Below are 21,650 nucleotides of genomic sequence, written 5' to 3'. Positions count from 1 at the left end.
CTCAGCATGTCTCAGCATGTTCGCCTCGCATCTTACTACGCTGTCTACTTTACATGTTGTAGCGTGTATTACCGTCTCCTCTATCTTATTTAAACATGAGTCATATGTAAATATACCCCGACTCTTTCCATCCAATACAAGTCCTAGCTTGTTCACCGCCCAACTCACTACGCTATTTCTACTCTACATGTTATAGCATGTTTTCCGCTCATCTTGGTACCAACCCTTACAATCTCTCTCTCATTCCTTTTACATGTCTCAGCATGTCTCAGCATGTTCGCCTCGCATCTTACTACGCTGTCTACTTTACATGTTGTAGCGTGTATTACTGTGTCCCATATCTTATTTAAACATGAGTCATATGTAAATATACCCGACTCCTTCCATCCATTACAAGTCCTAGCTTGTTCACCGCCCAACTCTCTACACTGTCTACTTTACATGTTGTAGCATGTTTTCCGCACATCTTGATACCATCCCTTACAATCTCTCAATCCTTTACACATCCCAACTTTCAACCCTTTCTTACAATTTTCCTCCATCCCTCCGCTACATGTTCTTACCCGTTCATTACAGTCCACTACTTATTCTCTAATCATCTCTGTACTAATTCTCAAAACTAGTTGGTTCTGTCATTTTAGTAAGTAAGTAAGTAGATCATCGTTATTAACAACGACAACAACAACAACAACAGTAACATTACTAATTCACAGTAAGTTACTACTGAGCATTTGGTAGTTATCCATTTTCAAATAATGTCAATATAAATCATTCTAAGACATCTTCGTACAATTAAAGATACTTGCCCGTGCACTAAGTCATTACTTACAGTAGCATCTTAAGGCATTGTTTTCGTAACTCAGTTTTATTAAACATACACCTTCATTATTCAAAGGAAAACTTTTCAAGTCATTGTATTCAATATTTCCGTTAAACTTACTACATCATGTCATTATTCGGTTTCATAATTAAGTACTTGTTTCAGTCCTCCAATGTAATAAGCAAATTATTCTATTAAGGATAAAGAAATCTTATTTAGAAGAGGCATTAAGTTTATTACAACATTTAACGCATACAAGTGTTCTTAGTAGTTATACAGGTATTCAAGAAATCATAAGTGTTCTTAGTAGTTATACAAGTGTTCAAGAAAATCATATACAAGTGTTCTTAGTAGTTATACAAGTGTTCAAGAAAATCATAAGTGTTCAAGAAGCAATTGGATTTATTATATATAAAATATTTCCTCTACAAATTGGACAGCATTTCAGAGCTAAAAGACAACCACTGCATGTCACCATATGTTTACATGGTAGTATTACAATATTTATATTTTTATCCATACAAACTCTGCATAAAATATCTTCTTCCCAAGATTGTTCTATACAGTCCTTGTTTTCATCAGTGTTAGTACAAGTCTCCGGTAAAGTTTTCAATCCCAGATCTTCAAGCGTAGCTTCTTGTTCCTTTTTATCATCAACTGCTTCATAAATTAAGTCCCGTACCCGTAAATAAATATCTGTTCCCTCTTGCATATACCTCAACACGATTTCTAGACATCTACTTTGTATAATAAAAGGCAACAAATCTCTGGATTCCTTAAGGTACTCACTTAAAGCATATCTTATACTCTCCACAGGTATTAATTTTTTATGAATCAGATGTTTGAACTTATCCATACCCTCCATTAAGATATTAATTAAATCATTGTCTATAGGTTTTATAGGTAATGGTATTGTCAATCTAGCATTCTTAACAAATTCCTTGCCCCTTGCAAGAATAATGTAAGCACATTCTGGACTACATCTCGCATGTAACGTCCAAGGATCATCTTCTGGTCTCCAATTTCGTATTCCACAGGCGCAGTGATAGCAGCAGACGTGGTCACTTATACCTGAAAACCATAAAACAATCCAGCATTATCTCGTTACTATCTTTTAACTATTATTCATTATTTCTTTACTTATAACTCTATTAAGTTTAAAATAGTTAAAACACTTCATACCACAGTAAAAAAAACCAGCTTCTGCCAGCTCATGAGAAGTTTGCTTGACGCTTCCAGGCCATGTCATATCAAATGTCTCTAGGCGAGATTTATAAGTTACCAATCCTGGATTCAGCGATTTCCTAAATTTGATCAATCCCAGATCTTCCTTAGGAGGAGCACCACCTAAAAAAATATAACGTAGTTACGTAAATTATTCTTTAGAAGAATAAGAAGTATCTATTTAAGCAATCAAGTTTTGTACAGAGTATATAAGACTGGTATAAGAATACATCATAAGAATATATACTTACTACTACCACTTATTTTCTTATTTCCCAGTTCTATTTTATGGGAAACAAATTCCAGTCCATATTTGAAAGCTATCTCAGACACCTCTAAAGAAACATTGTCACTCCTCTCGCCTCTAATAAAGGCACAGTCTTGATTAATGATCTTATGACGTCTTCTGGGGGTATCACCAACAATCCATGCACCTACTATACAATAACAAAATGCACACAAACAGTAATCACTATTGCGAAGGTAATAGAACCCATCTTCAACTAAGTCAATAGGGTTTAACCACTTAATGGGCCAATCCACAAATGTTTGTAGTCTAACTCCTGCACATTTAAGGCTTTCTATACTGTAAAACTTCCTGGCACACAAAGGATCCATCGTGTGAGGGCAGCACTAACTATTAGAGTAGGATAAGCAAGTATATATATCCCTAAAATAAGTATCGTACATCGCTACATATTTAACAGTTTCCTCATTTATAATAGACAGTAATCTCCTCTAAATACTTCTCTACTTAAAAATCCTTAAAGTTTCTTAATTAAATAAAGCTCTTATATAAATACTTAGTAAACTACTTTCATTATTTATTAGACTTATTAGAAAAATACATCACTTTGGCAATCTCGCTAAAAGTATACTGTTACGTCATTATTCGTAGCTGCCGTACATAATGATAGATATATATATATAATTTAGTAGTAAATTCTTATTTAATCTAATTAAAATATATGCTTAAAGCATCTATATCCTAAAATGAAATATACTATTAGTTATAATGTCATATATAATATCACTCTAAGGTAACAAAAATCCTTATTAATATATTCAAATACGTGGTAACTTTTACATTTCCCCCAATATAAGAGCGCGGACCTCACATTAGGGATATTATTACGACTATCTGGATCGTATCTACTACCTTACGAGGAAGAAAAATTCACCATGGATACTGTTCTGACAACTTGTCAGGGTTATTTAACCGACGATTCATTTTGTAATAATGAAACCTGTATTGTGTACGGAGTGAACTGTATATCCTGTGTTCCCAGAGGAATGGCTCTAGACTTAGCCAAGAAATATTCTCATGCTGATGCTTATAATGTTCGCCGACCCTTGTACAGTCTTAAGAGATGTATCCCTGAAGATCGTCCAGTACCAGGAACAATTCATATCTCTAAAGGAGAAAATCTTCCGTATATTGTTGCTATAGCCACACAATACGGTATTGGATTACCTATAGAAAGTAATAACATTGCTCAGGGAATTATAGAAAACTCAAAAGACAGAAACATGCTCTCTGGATTAAACGAAGATACATCCATTAATCGTCTCGTCTACTTCAAGAATGGTATGAAAGATTTATTTAACTTTATCAAGGGCTCTCCTCAAATTATGAGAGTTATAATACCAACAGGAATTGGGATTACATGTGTTCGAAGAGATAAAGTTTGGGAAAATACTTATCTTCCTGTTATTGAAGATATGTATAAACAGTTAAAACCCTACGGAGTGGAAGTTAAATTACTGTTTAACGAGGAGATTATGCAGAGGAAGAGCAAGTAACACTTGGCAACCTTTTGTGTGCGCAGTGTTTCTACGCGCAGCCTAAAAATGTATATATGCTTCCCCCGGAGTGATCTCTTACGGTGTCCTCCTCTTCTTGGATGTCAGAATCTACTTCAAGCTTGGATATTCAAGGCTATGGAGATCAAGACTATTATTGGAGACTTTGCCTCCCTGCCCGTCTACAATAATCACGACTGTTTATTGTACGATCTTGATGCTACGAGTGTACAAATGTGTAAAATTGTGCAAGGATTGTGGGATCGTTACCCATATGCGAGATTACATCGTGAAAACTTTCCTTACAAAAACAGGGCTGTTGTATCTTATCGCAGTAACCCTGGCAGTATACATATTGGAGAACCACCTGAATTTAACAACAGGATGGATGAAGATCCCCATCTACCCCTTATTATTGGTTTAGTGACTCAGTTTGCTAGTAGACCTGCAACTTTACCAGCATATGAAAATCCTCCGTGTGAAGTACGAAGTTTAGATGAACATTTTTACGATGGACTTGAAAAAGATACAGAATATCAGAGATGGCGCTGGTTTGAAAATGCTCTGAAGGAAGCCCTTGTTTTCATTCTTAAAAGATGTGTTAAGAGAATTATTATTCCATATGGGTTTGGCATGTCAAGTTATTTGGACAACTGCGCAGTATGGGAAAGTAAATATTTGCCTATACTTGAGAAAATAGGACAAAAACTACGAAAACGAGGTATTGTACTCTTCATAGTACGTCCCGAAAATATCGTTCCTCCTCAGTCATCCACCCACGGCATCTTTGAAAATAAGATTCCATACATTGCTGTTCTTCAAAATGGATCCACAACTAATGCTACTGATGCTGCTAGGACACCTGAAGATGATGCTACGCCTGCTACCGCTGATGCTAGTTCACCTTCTATCAACACTAAGTTGTCTGATACAATTAATTCAACACCTGTTAATGTTACTACGTCTGTTGATACTAATGTTACAATGTGTGTTAGTAGTAGTTTTACAAATTTAGAAGAGAAGATGGATTGGGAATAATAATGTCTGTAAATCATTTATACTTTGTACATTTTTACAAATTGAATACATTGTACATTTTTACACATTAAATAACAAAATAGAAACTCGTGTGTTTATTTTCTCCCTTTTTAATGTCTAAATGTCAACTCTACTTTTCTGAGTATATAGGAAGAGGTACGAAACTTTTTCTGTCTTACTTCAAGATGGATTGTTCTATGTACATGCAAGTGAAGCTTAAGCGTTTGAATAAGTGTATTATAGATGCTGATTTTACTAGTGATGAAATTCTAAAACCTGGAGACTGTCTTGTCTACGATTCTCATAATTTATCTGGTGGATTTGCACAACTGTTATGGGGAAAATATCCTTACAGTAAAGTTTCCGAGTGTGAAGTGGTACAGAATAATATAACTCCTGGTGGTATAGTACTTGCTTTATCTCCAGAACCAGAAATAAAACCTCATATTATAGGACTTCAATACAGTAGCTCTAATGAAGATCTAGGATTACAGAAAGATATTATTAAACGTTGGAGTTTTAAATCTGCAATAAGACAAATTTGTTGTCAGGCAAGAAATAATAATTTAATCCAGCGTATAATTATTCCATATGGTATTGGGTTTAATGACGGAATAGGATGGAGTAAAGAAGAACAAGAAGAATGGGAGACACACTATTTTCCAGGACTAGCCCATTTAGCTTATGTTTTAAAGAATAATAAAAAAGAATTATTAATGGTTCGTATACCTCTTGGAGAAGATGTTACGGGGACTGGGAGAGAGAAGAAACAAGTAGAGGGTGGATCTAATAAACGGAAGAGAATGTCATAGTTAAAACTAGTAGATCTAAAATAATACATATAACTAATTTGGAAACTACAGCTAAGAGAGAGGGGCGGAGCGTAACAATCTCCGAAGTGATAAGCTAGGTCGGGATATATCTTGACATAAACTCCCCATCTCGGTCCAGCAGTGACAAGACATACTCGGATCGATGGCTGCTGTATACAGTAAGTGTTTATTGTATGATGTACTTACAGTACTCGTTATATTTGTTGTGATATAATTTTGCTTATTATTGAATATCTTTTAGTTTTGAAATATTATGATTATTTAATAGTCCCTGTGTTAAATATTGTATTTTTCTTTGTTTAAAGATCTACCCCATGTGATGGATGTGATGAGTCTACCAGGGTTTGGAAGCATGCCTGATCTTGTGTCAGAAACTATATGGCAAAGTCCAGCTTCGACTGTTTTGTGGAAGAATATGCCCCTGGCTGAAAAACGGACTTATAAAGTGATGACACATACTGATAAATGTACGCATGAGAACATTGTTCCAGCTCTAGCAAAGTTTATTAGCAAAAGTGAAAATGTTTTAATGATACTGATCGGTCATGATTTTATAAAGTTGAAAGAAGAACTTCCAATGATAAAATGCGACATAGTCTTATTTAGCTTAAAAGAGAGTGTTACAGATGTACTCAAGAAACATGAGAATTGTCAAGTGTTGTTGCTGACGAAAACTCCTAGTAAGGCCGAGATGAAGAAAATTTCTTTGTTATTTAAAGGCGATAAAATAATTTGCACTTTTAGACCTAAACCCCGTTTTAAATACATATTTCCAGAATTTGAAGAAGTGCCTATAGGATGTAACTTAAAGGATAAATTTTTTATAAGAAAATTTGTGGATGAAATTGGTTCTCCAAATGCTGCAAACTGGTTTATTAATAAGTTGAGTTCTGAAGAACGAGAAGTGTATACTATAATGAGCCAGGATGAACTGCAACAGCAGGTAAATAGTAAGACTGTGAAAGAGCTTAGTATTATTCACCCTAAAACAGAAGAAGATGAACATTGGAGTTTAATTGATCATATGGAGGAGAGCTTTCCATCTTTTCCGTTAAATTTAATAAAGATGAGACCAGAAATAGGATATCATACCCCCCAAAAGATAGAAATAGAGGCAGTGATGAGATTTATAGGACAGGATCCTGTACTTGGTGTTTTCTCTGGTATGGCCTTTATTGAAAATCTTATTAGGATAAGACATACTAATGTGGTACGAGCTACAGATAATTACTCGAATATGGGTGAGAGTAAGTGGATGGAGGTTGAACAAATGGATGCTGTAGAAGCAGTTAGGACTTATTGTAATGACAGAGAAGTACTTCTAATGTCCTGGCCTGAATTGATTCGTGATGATAATGTTTATAGCGATGCTTTCTATGTTTTAAAGGAATTTAAGGGACAAAAACTAATCTATTTTGGAGAAGGGGAAGGGGGATGCTGTGCATGTGATGGATTTTTTAACTTGCTGGATAGTGAGTTTCATTGTGTGAAATCAAATACATGTTTTACTTATAATTCTTTTATAAATTCAAATGTTTATTTCTATATAAGACTATAGTGTTTATGATTTCTTGAACACTTGTATATGTTTTTCTTGAACACTTGTATAACTACTAAGAATAACTGTATATAATTGCTTCTTGAACACTTATGATTTTCTTGAACACTTGTAAAACTACTAAGAACACTTATGATTTCTTGAATACCTGTATAACTACTAAGAACACTTGTATGCGTTAAATGTTGTAATAAACTTAATGCCTCTTCTAAATAAGATTTCTTTATCCTTAATAGAATAATTTGCTTATTACATTGGAGGACTGAAACAAGTACTTAATTATGAAACCGAATAATGACATGATGTAGTAAGTTTAACGGAAATATTGAATACAATGACTTGAAAAGTTTTCCTTTGAATAATGAAGGTGTATGTTTAATAAAACTGAGTTACGAAAACAATGCCTTAAGATGCTACTGTAAGTAATGACTTAGTGCACGGGCAAGTATCTTTAATTGTACGAAGATGTCTTAGAATGATTTATATTGACATTATTTGAAAATGGATAACTACCAAATGCTCAGTAGTAACTTACTGTGAATTAGTAATGTTACTGTTGTTGTTGTTGTTGTCGTTGTTAATAACGATGATCTACTTACTTACTTACTAAAATGACAGAACCAACTAGTTTTGAGAATTAGTACAGAGATGATTAGAGAATAAGTAGTGGACTGTAATGAACGGGTAAGAACATGTAGCGGAGGGATGGAGGAAAATTGTAAGAAAGGGTTGAAAGTTGGGATGTGTAAAGGATTGAGAGATTGTAAGGGATGGTATCAAGATGTGCGGAAAACATGCTACAACATGTAAAGTAGACAGTGTAGAGAGTTGGGCGGTGAACAAGCTAGGACTTGTAATGGATGGAAGGAGTCGGGTATATTTACATATGACTCATGTTTAAATAAGATATGGGACACAGTAATACACGCTACAACATGTAAAGTAGACAGCGTAGTAAGATGCGAGGCGAACATGCTGAGACATGCTGAGACATGTAAAAGGAATGAGAGAGAGATTGTAAGGGTTGGTACCAAGATGAGCGGAAAACATGCTATAACATGTAGAGTAGAAATAGCGTAGTGAGTTGGGCGGTGAACAAGCTAGGACTTGTATTGGATGGAAAGAGTCGGGGTATATTTACATATGACTCATGTTTAAATAAGATAGAGGAGACGGTAATACACGCTACAACATGTAAAGTAGACAGCGTAGTAAGATGCGAGGCGAACATGCTGAGACATGCTGAGACATGTAAAAGGAATGAGAGAGAGATTGTAAGGGTTGGTACCAAGATGAGCGGAAAACATGCTATAACATGTAGAGTAGAAATAGCGTAGTGAGTTGGGCGGTGAACAAGCTAGGACTTGTATTGGATGGAAAGAGTCGGGGTATATTTACATATGACTCATGTTTAAATAAGATAGAGGAGACGGTAATAGTTGTTTAAGTCTTGTATAAAATTGGAAAGAAGTAGAGAATATGTAAGACTAAGTACAGATCTGAACTTACAGAGAATATGCTATGAACGGGGAAAGAACGCAAATTAACAGCTACATTTTAAATTTACGAGACTTGGATGAGATGGAGGAAGGTGGGAGGGGGTGAAAGATAATTAAACAGGTTGGGGTTATGTGTATACTCGGATAAGAGATACGCTGGAGACGGACTTGATCGAATATATTTATGTCTGATGATCTAAGGCTAATGTCCAGATTAATTTTACTACGTTAGAAAATACGGTGATCTTAAATCTCAGGGTGATTTAGTTGGAAAATAAAGAACTTGTACAAATGAACTAAGCTGGGGCACAAGAGTTGAAACTTAATAACTGAACTGGTTTTTTATTTACTATGTCTGAAAATGTAGTTGGGTGATTTGGACTGAGAGTAATGATTTTACAAAAGTGAGCTTGGACAGAGGACAAGAGCTAGAGTTTTATAATTGTTTACTTCATATTTACTATGTCTGAAATACAGAGGGTAAAAATTTCAGGGAAATTGGACTGATACTAACGAAGATATGAAAGAGAACTAAGGCGGGGACGAGAGCTGGAGCTCAGTAACTGACTTGATCTTATTTACTAACTTTGAAGTATGTCTGCTTTTAATTTTAGGGAAATTGATGGGTTATTTACAAAGATACGAAAGAGAATTAAGGCGGGGACGAGAGCTGGAGCTCGATAACTATTTTGATTTTATTTACGGTGTCTGAAATACAGAGGGTAACAATTTAAGGGAAATTGGACTGTTACTAATGATTTTGTACAAATGAACTAAGCTGGGGACAAGAGCTAGAGTTTGATAATTGTTTGCATTTACTAAACTATGTCTGAAATACAGAGGGTAGAAATTTCAGGGAAATTGGACTGATACTAACGAAGATACGAGAGAGAGCTAAGGCGGAGGACAAGAGCTGGAGCTTGGTAACTAATTACTGTATTGAACTACATTTGAAATATGATTATTTTTAAATTTTAGAGGGATTGGAATGATAGTATTCTTTATACGACAGGGGACTAAGGTGGGGAACGTGAGCTAGAACTTGCTTACTAACATGATTTATTTGTGTAAAACTGACTTGCTTAATGAAAAGGAGCAAACATACTGACTTGCTTAATGAAAAGGAGCAAACATACGATGTTGGAAAATAGTTGAACTGAATGAAAGGAGAGAGAGAGAGAGAGAGAGAGAGAGGAGGGACGGTCCAGATATTATGGATAAGATAAGATAAGATTAAGAGCCGACTGGCTGGCTGACGTCTAAAGTAAACACAGGTGAGGCGACAGATTGCGAGGTAAGGGGGGGAGGGAGGGGGGTGTGATGTACGAGACTTGAAAACCATGACTTACACAGGCGATTTTCTAAATTTATATGAATAACTAAGGCTTACATAGACGATTTTGTAAGTTGAAAACATGTAAAATATGTCCGTAGAGTTCTCCTGGAAGCCCTAAAGTGCTACACACGTTATTTGAATTTCTCCCATAAGGCTTTAACAAACTTCTAAGTCTCGGAAATTATTTTTCTCATAAGAAATCCATACTTCTAAAATCTGTGACTGCCCAAATTCGCCTGAAAAACCCTGGCTCACAAACACGAATTTCTAAATTTACCTGAAACCCTTGGGGCGCACAGGGGATATTCTAAATTTACCTGAAACCCTTGGGGCGCACAGGGGAATTTTCTCCCAGAAAAAAAAATTCCCCTGTGTGGAGCCATCCCTACTACTGGTATTGTTGTACCTATGGTCGGTATTGTTTTATCTGTGGTCGGTATTGTTGTACCTATGGTCGGTATTGTTGTACCTGTGGTCGGTATTGTTGTATGTATGGTCGGTATTGTTGTACCTGTGGTCGGTATTGTTGTACCTGTGGTCGGTATTGTTGTACCTATGGTCGGTATTGTTGTACCTGTGGTCGGTATTGTTGTACCTGTGGTCGGTATTGTTGTATCTGTGGTCGGTATTGGTGTACCTGTGGTCGGTATTGTTGTACCTGTGGTCGGTATTGTTGTATCTGTGGTCGGTATTGTTGTACCTGTGGTCGGTATTGTTGTACCTGTGGTCGGTATTGTTGTACCTGTGGTCGGTATTGATGTACCTGTGGTCGGTATTGTTGTACCTGTGGTCGGTATTGTTGTACCTGTGGTCGGTATTGTTGTACCTGTGGTCGGTATTGTTGTACCTGTGGTCGGTATTGTTGTACCTGTGGTCGGTATTGTTGTACCTGTGGTCGGTATTGTTTTACCTATGGTCGGTATTGTTGTACCTATGGTCGGTATTGTAGTACCTGTGGTCGGTATTGTTGTACCTATGGTCGGTATTGTTTTACCTGTGGTCGGTATTGTTGTACCTATGGTCGGTATTGTTGTACCTGTGGTCGGTATTGTTGTATGTATGGTCGGTATTGTTGTACCTGTGGTCGGTATTGTTGTACCTGTGGTCGGTATTGTTGTACCTATGGTCGGTATTGTTATACCTGTGGTCGGTATTGTTGTACCTGTGGTCGGTATTGTTGTACCTATGGTCGGTATTGTTGTACCTGTGGTCGGTATTGTTGTATCTGTGGTCGGTATTGTTGTATCTGTGGTCGGTATTGTTGTACCTGTGGTCGGTATTGTTGTACCTGTGGTCGGTATTGTTGTACCTGTGGTCGGTATTGTTGTACCTGTGGTCGGTATTGTTGTACCTGTGGTCGGTATTGTTGTATCTGTGGTCGGTATTGTTGTACCTGTGGTCGGTATTGTACCTGTGGTCGGTATTGTTGTACCTGTGGTCGGTATTGTTGTATCTGTGGTCGGTATTGTTGTACCTGTGGTCGGTATTGTTGTACCTGTGGTCGGTATTGTTGTATCTGTGGTCGGTATTGTTGTACCTGTGGTCGGTATTGTTGTACCTGTGGTCGGTATTGTTGTACCTGTGGTCGGTATTGTTGTACCTGTGGTCGGTATTGTTGTACCTGTGGTCGGTATTGTTGTACCTGTGGTCGGTATTGTTGTATGTATGGTCGGTATTGTTGTACCTGTGGTCGGTATTGTTGTACCTGTGGTCGGTATTGTTGTACCTGTGGTCGGTATTGTTGTACCTGTGGTCGGTATTGTTGTACCTGTGGTCGGTATTGTTGTACCTGTGGTCGGTATTGTTGTACCTGTGGTCGGTATTGTTGTACCTGTGGTCGGTATTGTTGTACCTGTGGTCGGTATTGTTGTATCTGTGGTCGGTATTGTTGTACCTGTGGTCGGTATTGTTGTATCTGTGGTCGGTATTGTTGTACCTGTGGTCGGTATTGTTGTACCTGTGGTTGGTATTGTTGTACCTGTGGTCGGTATTGTTGTACCTGTGGTCGGTATTGTTGTACCTGTGGTCGGTATTGTTGTACCTGTGGTCGGTATTGTTGTATCTGTGGTCGGTATTGTTGTACCTGTGGTCGGTATTGTTGTATCTGTGGTCGGTTTTACTGTAGTTATAGTCAGTTAAGGTGAAGTTATTATTAATTTTGTTGTGGTTATCGTCAATGCTGTAATTATTGTCTGTTATGTTCAGATAACATCTGGTTTTCATGGTTATCTTCGATAGTGTTGTTATCGTCGATGTTGTAGATATTGTCGGTGTTGTTGTGATTATCGTCGTTGTTATTGTTGTTATCATTGGTGGTGGAGTTGTTATCTTCGGGGATGTTGCGGTGATGTTTGTTTGTGTTGTAGTTATCGTCGACGTTGTTTTGGTTATAGGCGCACTGTCGTGGTTTTCGTTGGTTTTGTCGTCGTTAGCGTTGGTATTTTTGTAGTTATCGTTGTTACTGCTGAAGGTATAATTGACGGTGTTGTCGTTATCGTCGCACTTTTGTTGTGGATTATTGTGCGTATTGTTTTAGTTATCGTAGACTTTGTTGTAATTATCGTTGACTTTGTTGACGTCATTGTTGTCGTTGCTGTAGCTATCGTTTTTGTTATCAGTAGCGTTTTGGATATCGTTAATAGTGTTATGGATCTTATTTAAGTAAATCCAATAATACAATAGACTAATCCGAGAGGTGTATCGTTCAATTCAGGTAAGTCACTGGGAAGCCTCCACGACCCGGGTAGGGGAAGAGTGGTTCCACTTCCCATTTCTATATCCAAAAATATGTAAATTGAAGTGGCATATTTATTTATATGGAAATTAAACTAGGAGAGGGAAGGACGCTAATCGATAAACTAAAATGTCATCAGCAAGTGAACGTTGTGTGGGTGGCGGAGAAGGAGAGAGAGAGAGAGAGAGAGAGAGAGAGAGAGAGAGAGAGAGAGAGAGAGAGAGAGAGAGAGAGAGAGAGAGAGAGAGAGAGAGAGAGAGCGAGAGAGAGAGAGAGAGAGAGAGAGAGAGAGAGAGAGAGAGAGAGAGAGAGAGCGAGAGCGAGAGCGAGAGAGAGAGAGAGAGAGATAGGGGGAGGAGTGGGGAGGGGGTTGTTGAATATCAGTTGGCATCGTAGCGGCTTATGACTTATTTAAATTATATGTTTTGATACATATTTATACATATTCAGGAACATATTCAGGAATTTGTACTCCAGTTTATTGACAGTTAAGAGGCGGGACCAAAGAGCCAGAGCTCAACTAGGTGAGTACAACTAGATGACGGGAGACGGGAAGTCTCCCTTCCTCACACACCTTACACGTCTCGTCTAATCACTGTAACAATTTGGACAACATACTGTCATCACATATCATTACACCAAGCCTAATCACAACTTCCCCCCCCCCCCATGGCTTTCCTCATATCACCCTATCACTCTAACCATTTCCACTACACACTCTCCACATTACTGCTGTCTTACGGTTGTACCAAGAAAGCACATCTTTATGATAAATAGTTTTGAATGTCGCTGTGTGAATAGTTTTTTTATTATTATTATTAATATATTAGGTACATCTGCATTTGTGCAGCTACCATAGCCTTTATGAAGGGGAGTACAGTGGGTCAAAGCTAGCTACGTGGTGTTAAAAAATCCCCATCACACAGGATGGTTAGTCGTACAGAGGCATGTGATAAGTAGTCTACACTGGCAGACTCCGGGTGCATTATGAGGACTGCAAGCGATGAGTCACATTAACGTGGATAAAGTATGTTGACCAGTCCACACACTAGAAGACTTGATTTCTAGTATCGACTTGAGAATGGTCCAGGACGGACCGAAACGTCGTCGTCCATTATGAGGACTGCTAAACTCTATTGACTTTTAGGTGCAATTTTCATATCCAGTGACCTTCTGGAGCAGAGGCCGCTTCCCCCTTCATGAGTGGCATTGAGGTGGGGGGGATGGGCTGACACCGACCACACTATAAGACTCTATAAGGATCAATAAGGCTATAAGAATCCTCGTAAAATTACTAGTTACCATGCAAAGTTGTGTTTGGCGTCCAACCTTTAACAGATAAAGAAATGGACAGACTTTCTTTATAATAGATTGTTGGAGTACCTGGCAGTGCTCTCGTCTTTGTCTGTCTGTCCCTATCCCTCGCACCAATTCTCCATGCTCACCCTCTCCCTCCCCATAATCCCTCCCTCTCTCACTCTCTCATTCCCTAGTTCTCTTTTCCTACCTCCTCCTTTCCACTGTCCCTTGCGTTATCCTTTCCTCTCCCTCCCTTCCTCCTTCACATTATCCTTCCCTCCCATTCCCCCTCCCTCTTTCCTATTCTCCCCTTTCCCTCTCTTTCATTCTCCCTCCCATTCACTCTCCTCCCTCCAATTATTGTTCCCTCTCTCCCACAGTTTCTGTCTGTTTCCTATTCTGATTTTTGCCATTCTCCTTTCCTCCCTCCCTCCCTCTCTCCCAATCTCTCTTCCTCCACCACACTTTCCTCTCTCTCTCCCGTCATCCTGTTGAATCAATACATGTTATTGATATCGGTGTTCATCCAATATTAATAACCGAAGAGATGTCTGTTTAAAACACCGACGGACAGTCAAACACACATTTCAGACTACAGAGACGTCACTGGTGGTCGCAATAGGAGACAATCCTACTTAAGAAAGGACAAGGGTGTTCGACCCCAACAATCCTTTTGTAATTGTATCACAACATTCGCTATACTATTACAATTCACCGCGGAAAGTTGCACGAGATTGCTTCCAATCTTGATCAGCCATTCTTTTTAATATATCTTGATTTGTGATTTTGTTAGTGAACAACTGTGACAATATGACCTTTTGCCCGAGGTCAGGTCAGCCTCGCTCCCTCGCTGTGTGACCTCACCCTAGATGCCTCTCTATGGGGTGAGGTCAGGTCAGCCTCGCTCCCTCGCTGTGTGACCTCACCCTAGATGCCACTCTCTGGGGTGAGGTCAGGCCAGCCTCGCTACCTCGCTGTGTGACGTCACCCTAGATGCCTCTCTCTGGGGTGAGGTCAGGCCAGACTCGCTACCTCGCTGTGTGACCTCACCCTAGATGCCACTCTCTGGGGTGAGGTCAGGCCAACCTCGCTACCTCGCTGTGTGACCTCACCCTAGATGCCACTCTCTGGGGTGAGGTCAGGCCAACCTCGCTCCCACGCTTTGTGACCTCACCCTAGATGCCTCTCTCTGGGGTGAGGTCAGGCCAGACTCGCTACCTCGCTGTGTGACCTCACCCTAGATGCCTCTCTCTCTGGGGTGAGGTCAGGCCAGACTCGCTACCTCGCTGTGTGACCTCACCCTAGATGCTACTCTCTGGGGTGAGGTCAGGCCAGACTCGCTACCTCGCTGTGTGACCTCACCCTAGATGCCACTCTCTGGGGTGAGGTCAGGCCAGACTCGCTACCTCGCTGTGTGACCCCACCCTAGATGCCACTCTCTGGGGTGAGGTCAGGCCAGACTCGCTACCTCGCTGTGTGACCTCACCCTAGATGCCACTCTCTGGGGTGAGGTCAGGCCAGACTCACTACCTCGCTGTGTGACCTCACCCTAGATGCCACTCTCTGGGGTGAGGTCAGGCCAGACTCACTACCTCGCTGTGTGACCTCACCCTAGATGCCACTCTCTGGGGTGAGGTCAGGCCAGACTCGCTACCTCGCTGTGTGACCTCACCCTAGATGCCACTCTCTGGGGTGAGGTCAGGCCAGACTCGCTACCTCGCTTTGTGGCCTCACCCTAGATGCCACTCTCTGGGGTGAGGTCAGGCCAGACTCGCTACCTCGCTGTGTGACCTCACCCTAGATGCCACTCTCTGGGGTGAGGTCAGGCCAGACTCGCTACCTCGCTGTGTGACCTCACCCTAGATGCCACTCTCTGGGGTGAGGTCAGGCCAGACTCGCTACCTCGCTGTGTGACCTCACCCTAGATGCCACTCTCTGGGGTGAGGTCAGGCCAGACTCGCTACCTCGCTGTGTGACCTCACCCTAGATGCCACTCTCTGGGGTGAGGTCAGGCCATACTCGCTACCTCGCTGTGTGACCTCACCCTAGATGCCTCTCTCTGGAGGTGTTACCTAATGTGGTTACCTAACAGTGACTACTCTGAGCTCCTAACTGGTGTCACCTTCAGTGTGCTACTTTAAGCTGTTTACAGTGATTACCTTATTTGGTTCAACTTGTCTGAGCTAATAGTTCTTGACTACACTTTTTGTTGTTTGGTGTTTATTGAGAGTGTCCTCTAAGCTGCTTTGACGACCCAGAAGCAGCTCAGGATCTTTAGAGTTAATTATGCTACTGGACGCTGCGTCTGTGGTTATACCCCAGGAGACAAGCAGCTCTTCCGGGGCCACCATGATAATTGTCATCGACCCTGCAAGGTAGATGTTGTCTTCTGGTGTTCACAAGTGGAAGACCTGTGGTCTCTGAAGCCGGTTCTTGATCCTATAGAGTATAAAACAGTGAAAGACTTAGTAACTGTTTATAACTAAACAGTTAGCCCAGAAAAGGACTCCACAGACCATCAGGACACTTTCAATCATTACTTTAAACTTATCCCTAACCTTTTTAAACATAGGTATGATCTGATTGACCTCTATCGAGCACATTGACTACAGGTCATTGTGTGAAAATCAGAAATCAAATTCGAAAACGGCGCTAGCTGCTCTGCAGGTTACGTCTGTTGGACATCTTTACCCTTTAGAGCTCAACAGACCACTATTAAACACAATTACAATGCCAGCATCTAAATTCTTTCTGTTAAGACTTTTGTTTGTTCTTTTGACAGCAGCGGTTTCAAAACCTTATTTGATGCACAATTTCTATACCATCATGTATATGCACCTCTCTCGCGGACTGCCATCCTTCCATTATTTGTCAGTATTGTGACCAAAGTGGAGAACCGTGTGCGAAGTTTCGTGTCAGCCATGACTCGTTCTCGTTGGACAGGTCAGAACATCATAGCCTTGGACACCACCTAGATACTGAGGGGACTTTCTGTTGTGCATGAGACCAATATTTTGAAGGATCCCCACCTGGCCCAACATCGTAGACAACCATAAGGTTGAATCTGTAACTTAAGGCGTTCAGCCATCTACAGGCCCATGCTGGGGAGTGCCATTCTCAAGAAAATCACTCCATTAGTGCTCACTCACTCCTAGGGCTAGCTCACATCTGAAAACTGTTCGTTGATCACCTAGATACATGTGAAATTAAGTTAACGAACCATATGAAGGCTCTGGTAAACGGTTGGGTGTTGACTCATCCCGTTCCTTATATTATAGCTACTTAGCATTAAATTTAGCTTTTTATGGATACAAATATTTAGTCCTTCAAGAAATTAATTTCTAGGACAGACGTTGGATAATACACCTTATTTTGCAGCTTCATTAGGAACGTAAGTGACACGCGTAATGAACCCGCTCGTTATAGTTTTAAAAAGGAGACAGATAGACAGAAAGAGATACCGAGATTGAGAGTGAAAAGGAGGCGTATGACTTGAGAGTAACATTGTTATATTTTATATTAATAGCTTAAGTACTGGTAAGTTTGTTGTCTTAGTTTGTATTTTTTTTGTAATATAAGTCTACCACTTGTTGGCCACATAAGGTGAGTAGAATTTTTTGGAATTTTTCTGTTTAGGTTATTTAAATGTGGTTGTATCTTTCTTGTCCTCCTGATTTACAATGTTTTAATTAATTTTTATCTCACACTATGCTGCACTTGGTAATTTTTATTTTGTTTCTCTTTTGAAAATTTTGCGAAATTTAAGCTATTTTAATTTCGATATCAAAAAACTATTTTTCTTTAAAATTCTATATACGTGATACGCGTTTTTAAAATCTGATGATGAAAATATTGTTTCCAAACATTATGAAATTTTGAGGAAAATTTAAACAATTCTTTGCTTGCACGAGAAAGTTCTCATTGCCCCGCTCATAGTTTTCATCATATCCTTTGTAATTAATATCAATATATAACGTGAAACGTGGAAGTAATATCCCAATTTGCTTCGGCATTATCACGAAATTTCGAAGAAAAATTTTCGGCAATATAAATACATTATTACCAGCAGTATAAATCACAACGAAAGTTGCACAGATGTAATCAAATCTCAATCAATATGAAGCTAAAGCATGTGACAATAATCCCAGATAGTCAGTTTATTGCATAAATATTTTAGGCCAGTAAAAAAATAAATATCACCAATAATACCTTATTGACGAGTCTCTATTGATCACCAACACGGGTCCTTGAGCTTGGATAATCAGAGCACGAAGAGTGTTTGATGGGACGGTCCCAGAACGGCTGCTGGGGATATCATAAAGTTTTACAAGTTGCTCAATCCTAACGTGGAGGTAATTTGAACCATCAAAGACTACAGGCTCACGGATTTTCTTAGGTTCGTGTACCCCAGCAATGACGATCAGATTGTCTTGTAAAATAGTATATGTGGTGTTGGACAGCTTGTGAGATCTTGAGTGTATTGGGAAAGAATTATATCATTTGTGAGTTCTTGGGTGTGAAGGAATGTGTCGAGTCACTTAACAGTGAATAATTTAGCTGCTCTAGCTATTTATCTTGCATTGTTGTGAAGTTGGAAATGGAGTCAAGCAAACTTTACTGAGCTGCGATTCGAACAGAGGGCGTCACCGAAGCACTATTCGATAAATGCTCGAACATCATCAGCTGTTAATCACGTTTAAACCGTTTTTTTCTTTGAAACAGGGGGTTTGGCTCCTGAGTTAACGAGCATTTGACCCTGTTGATGAGGACGGGCTATTAACAACTGATGACGTTCGAACAGTGCTACGCTGTCGACCAATGTTCGAATCGCAACTCTGCAAATATTTCACCCACGTACTGCAAACACAAATAATTGCCAACAGAACCTAAACACGTAACCTAACCAATGTCCAAATATGCACAATATGCTAATATATAATAATATTAATTTATAGTCGAAGAGGAACTATCAGGAGAAAGCACCAAGCCATTACGACTATAGTACTTGGAAGGGGTCAGGATATGGATTTGGGATGGGACAGGAGGAAGGAATGGTGCCCAACCACTTGCACAGTCGGGAATAGAACGCCGACCTGCATGAAGTGAGACCGTCGCTCTACCATCCAGCCCAAGTGAAATTCCTATGTTGAACGAACAACATAAAACTGATAAATACCTCTCTTGCGTCGGCGGCTGGCTGGAATAGGATGGGAGTGCCCAACCGGTCCCTAGCCTGAGGACGGGTTGGGCAATCTATCGTGAGTCGTGTGTAAAGAGTTTTCATCCACATAAAACCGATTTATGTGCACGAACTCTTCCACACATGAAGTCTAGCGATTTGATTAACGAATATTTGGTCAATGTTTTGATGCAGCCGATGAGTTACAATATCGGGGCTGAAGATGTGATGACTAAATTACACATCAGAAGATGAGGAGACGACGACGTTTGGGTCCATCCTGGACCATTACTACGTAGTGTTAACACACGACTAACAATGGTCTAGGACGGACCGAAACGTCGTCGTTTCTTCTTCTTTTGATGCGTCGTTTGGTCATCAACGTTCTGATGATGGGATGCCATGGTCGAGACCAGCTCTCTGTAACCTTTCCTAGGTTCGCAAAGTTCATTAAAAATGTTATTTTCGCAACGTATTCTTCAGGCGACCAACTTGGTATCGTAAGTACAGTACGCCAGGATAGAGCACTTTCTGCGTTACTGGAATTTACCTCACTTTCAGCCGCTACTGTTCCTGGGGGTCTTCTTTCCATTTCACTCATCCTCATTCGTTGCATTTGTTAGAGGCCAGCAACCCTCTGCCATTGCAACACTGCAAAACGTAGATGATCTCCCTGTTATTTTTTCACCTATTTTCATTTGAAATCCTTCTCATCAGTTTCGCTTAATCCGCAATGAAGGATTTTTCAATATGAATTTTAGTTTTTGTATGAGATTATTGTTATATATGAGAAATATATTGGTTTCCCCTACCGATCCCTGAGGTACTTTTACAGCTTCTCACCACTCTGGATTACCTCCTCTTACTGTTATCCTGTTTCCTGATGGAGACAGACTCCTGCACTCATTTCAAGAAGTTACTGAGTATGCCAACCTGGGCTCAGAAACATGAAGCTGTTATTCAACAACTAGCAAACTTTCATTCTTATCCCTTTCCTGCCGTTATATCACATTTTAATAAGTATATATTTTTAATTATATATACATATACATATATATATATATATATATATATATATATATATATATATATATATATATATATACATATACATATATATATATATATATATATATATATATATATATATATATATATATATATATATATATATATATATATATATATATAGATAGATATATATATATATATATATCTATATATAGATATATATATATATATATATATATATATATATATATATATATATATATATATATATATATATATATATATATATATATATGTCGTACCAAGTAGCCAGAACGCACTTCTCGGCCTACTATGCAAGGCCCGATTTGCCTTATAAGCCAAGTTTTCCCAAATTAATATATTTTCTCTAATTTTTTTCTTATGAAATGATAAAGCTACCCATTTCATTATGTATGAGGTCAATTTTTTTTTATTGGAATTAAAATTAACGTAGATATATGACCGAACCTAACCAACCCTACCTAACCTAACCTAACCTATCTTTATAGGTTAGGTTAGGTTAGGTAGCCGAAAAAGTTAGGTTAGGTTAGGTTAGGTAGGTTAGGTAGTCGAAAAAACATTAATTCAGTAAAACTTGGCTTATTAGGCAAATCGGGCCTTGCATAGTAGGCTGAGAAGTGCGTTCTGGCTACTAGGTACGACATATATATATATATATATATATATATATATATATATATATATATATATATATATATATATATATATATATATATATATATATACGCCCTATAATCAGCATTTTTTGCTGTATGTGATCTTGTGTCAGCATCAGTTGCTGTATATAATCTTGTCAGCGTCTGTTGCTGTATGTGATCTTGTGTCAGCACCTGTTACTGTATGTTATCTTGTCTCAGCTTCTTTTGCTGTATGTAATCTTGTCTCAACACCTGTTGCTGTATGTGATCATGTGCCTGCACCTGTTGCTGTATGTAATCTTGTGTCAGCGTCTGTTGCTGTATGTGATCTTGTGTCAGCATCTGTTGCTGTATGTGATCTTGTGTCAGCATATGTTGCTGTATGTGATCTTGTGTCAGCATATGTTGCTGTATGTGATCTTGTGTTAGCGTCTGTTGCTGTATGTGATCTTGTCTCAGCATCTTTTGCTGTATGTGATCTTGTGTTCAGCGTCTGTTGCTGTATGTGATCTTGTGTTAGCGTCTGTTGCTGTATGTGATCTTGTCTCAGCATCTTTTGCTGTATGTGATCTTGTGTTCAGCGTCTGTTGCTGTATGTGATCTTGTGTCAGCATCTGTTGCTGTATGTCATCTTGT

General features: G+C 39.1%; 1 protein-coding gene across 1 annotated transcript; it reads right to left on the bottom strand.

Annotated features, from left to right (window-relative positions):
- Positions 1–1,031: 1,031 nt before the first annotated feature.
- On the bottom strand, positions 1,032–2,892 carry LOC138358998 (baculoviral IAP repeat-containing protein 8-like). Its single transcript, XM_069317488.1, has 3 exons — positions 2,296–2,892; positions 2,003–2,167; positions 1,032–1,891 (listed from the first exon to the last, which is right to left on the bottom strand). The coding sequence occupies exons 1-3, from the start codon at positions 2,660–2,662 to the stop codon at positions 1,206–1,208; spliced, it is 1,218 nt and encodes a 405-aa protein (XP_069173589.1). The 5' UTR covers positions 2,663–2,892; the 3' UTR covers positions 1,032–1,205.
- Positions 2,893–21,650: the final 18,758 nt, after the last annotated feature.

This window comes from Procambarus clarkii, chromosome 88 (assembly GCF_040958095.1).
Source record: "Procambarus clarkii isolate CNS0578487 chromosome 88, FALCON_Pclarkii_2.0, whole genome shotgun sequence".
Taxonomy (NCBI): Eukaryota; Metazoa; Arthropoda; class Malacostraca; order Decapoda; family Cambaridae; genus Procambarus; species Procambarus clarkii.
This window is presented reverse-complemented; position numbering and strand designations above follow the sequence as displayed.